This window comes from Salmo salar, chromosome 12 (assembly GCF_965601325.2).
Source record: "Salmo salar chromosome 12, fSalSal1, whole genome shotgun sequence".
NCBI classification, from domain to species: domain Eukaryota; kingdom Metazoa; phylum Chordata; class Actinopteri; order Salmoniformes; family Salmonidae; genus Salmo; species Salmo salar.
In genome coordinates this window covers 63,881,248-63,883,327 of record NC_138302.1, presented here as the reverse complement: position 1 = coordinate 63,883,327, position 2,080 = coordinate 63,881,248, and the positions used below count along the sequence as shown (strand labels likewise).

General features: G+C 42.2%; 1 protein-coding gene across 1 annotated transcript in view; it reads left to right on the top strand.

Annotated features, from left to right (window-relative positions):
* The first annotated feature begins 602 nt into the window (after nucleotides 1-602).
* Nucleotides 603-2,080, top strand: part of LOC106565450 (atypical chemokine receptor 5) — a 3,086-nt gene continuing 1,608 nt past the window's right edge. Inside the window, exons 1-2 of the mRNA XM_014132601.3 lie at nucleotides 603-807; nucleotides 2,037-2,080. The exon at nucleotides 2,037-2,080 is cut by the window's right edge and continues 1,608 nt beyond it. Coding sequence (XP_013988076.1) covers nucleotides 2,040-2,080 — 41 coding nt within the window. The 5' untranslated portion in view covers nucleotides 603-807; nucleotides 2,037-2,039. The remainder of the gene's footprint in view (nucleotides 808-2,036) is intronic.

Here is a 2,080-nt window from a genome sequence, read left to right as displayed (position 1 = left end):
AATGGTTCACCCGATATGGATGAACATACCCTCAAATGAAAGCTGTCTGCTGTGTCACTGTCTCAATGCTTTTGGAGCACACTGTATAATTGTTTTTTTATGGATGGTTTATTATGAGTTGACATGATCATTAGAAATTATTCAGGGCCCACTCAATGTCAGATAGGGACTGTTAATCCTGGGGTGAAAAATAAACCGTGGACTCCATATGTTCCATGCCTAAACTTGCAACTGTTGTAAAGTGTGTTGGATCTGTTTTGGTTCCCTGACCTCCCTGATTGAGGTGACATTGACCTTCAGTGACCTCTGACCCTCACCCTTCTATAATAGATTTTGGCTCTTGCTCACAACTCTCCTGGTAGTCTCAAGTCTTAATAATGATTTCATTTTAGCCCCTTTAGTTACATCATAATAATGAACTTAGGGTGGCTCAGTTATGTGCAATTCTTGTCTTTTCTTTTCTTTTTGGAGGCTTCTTTCCTTTGTCACGTTTTTATCTCCCCCTCTATGTTGGTCTGCTCATCCTCTTGCCAGAATGTCCCCCAAAACCCCTCCATCCGCTCTCCTCCCACTCCAGCGAGGATATCCTGTCCTCCTCTAGCTGGGTGATGTTGACTCAGGGCTGGGGAAGTGGTTGTGGGGAAGGACTTTAACTGTGAGGCTCATGTCTGTACCAGCACAGTGGTCATTGTGGAACACACATAGCCAGTGCAGCCAGGACTTTGATCTCGCTCAGCTGCAGTGGATCCTACAGGTTCACTACTCTGCTCTCTCGCTCCTGATCTTGTCCTCTCATCACTGCTCAAGGTAAGCCTCCTGATGTGAAGTCCTCTCTTACTTTCATCTCTCAGGCTGCTTCCTAAAGGGCACCCTATTCCCTGGCGGCAGGTAGCCTAGCGGTTAGTGTTGGACTAGTAACCGAAAGGTTGCAAGATCGAATCCCCGAGCTGACAAGGTAAAAATCTGTTCTGCCCCTGAACAAAGCATTTTAACCCACTGTTCCTAGGCCGTCATTGAAAATAAGAATTTGTTCTTAACTGACTTGCCTAGTTAAATAAAAGAAAAATATAAAAGATATTGCACTACTTTTGACTAGAGCCCAGGCTATGGACAAAAGTAGTGAACTATGTAGTGAATAGGGTGCCATTTGGGACTTAATCTTAGCTTTCCTCCTTCAGTCAGTAGTAGTAAGAGAGAGCTTTTTATGACTTATTTCTCATATAGGCTCTTTCCATATGGTCTGGTAATTATCCAGCCATTGTTACTTAGCTGTTAAACTTAAGTTTAGCTATGATATCCACAGCAATATCTATAGATTAGAAGTACCACAAATTTGCAGCATTGCATCAGTCAAGTCTCTGGTCTGACTTAATCTGGATCTAATGTTCTTCATGGGATTGTTTGATATGTGTAACAGTCAAGACCTCTTGTGATCCTTTAATATTCTTATACACTTCCTCTGATCCTCGCCCTGGGGAACACATGAATTCAGTCCATTCTGTAACTGCCTCATACCCAAAGGTCCGGGATGAGATATAGGAAAACATGGTTTAGAAATAAAATTGTCACATGCGTCAAATACAACAGGTGTAAACTTTACCGTGAAATGCTTACTTCCTTTCCCAACAATGCAGAGTTAAAAAGTAAGACGTGCTAAAAAAATAGTAACACAATAAAATAACATGAATGAGGCTATATACAAGGAGTACTGGTACTGAGTCAATGTGCAGGGGTACGAGGTAGTTGAGGTAATATGTACATGTAGGTAGGGGTAAAAGTGACTAGGCAATCAGGATAGATAATGGGTATTTGGAAGGGAATGTAATTTGGGATGAGTCCCGAGATGCGATCTAGCGCAAACATCCTTTTGTAATGACGTCCTCAGTGGGGTTTTGAACTTGACTACAAATACACACAAAAGGTAATGTAACATCCTGTAGTTGTGGTCACCCCTGATGTTTGTCATAGAAATCCTTATGACACTGTATTTATTTCTGTTTTTTTCATCTGGATACACTACCGTTGTCCACCTACAGGTCATGGACGAGCACCCCACCTCCGCCTCAAACGACAACAACTA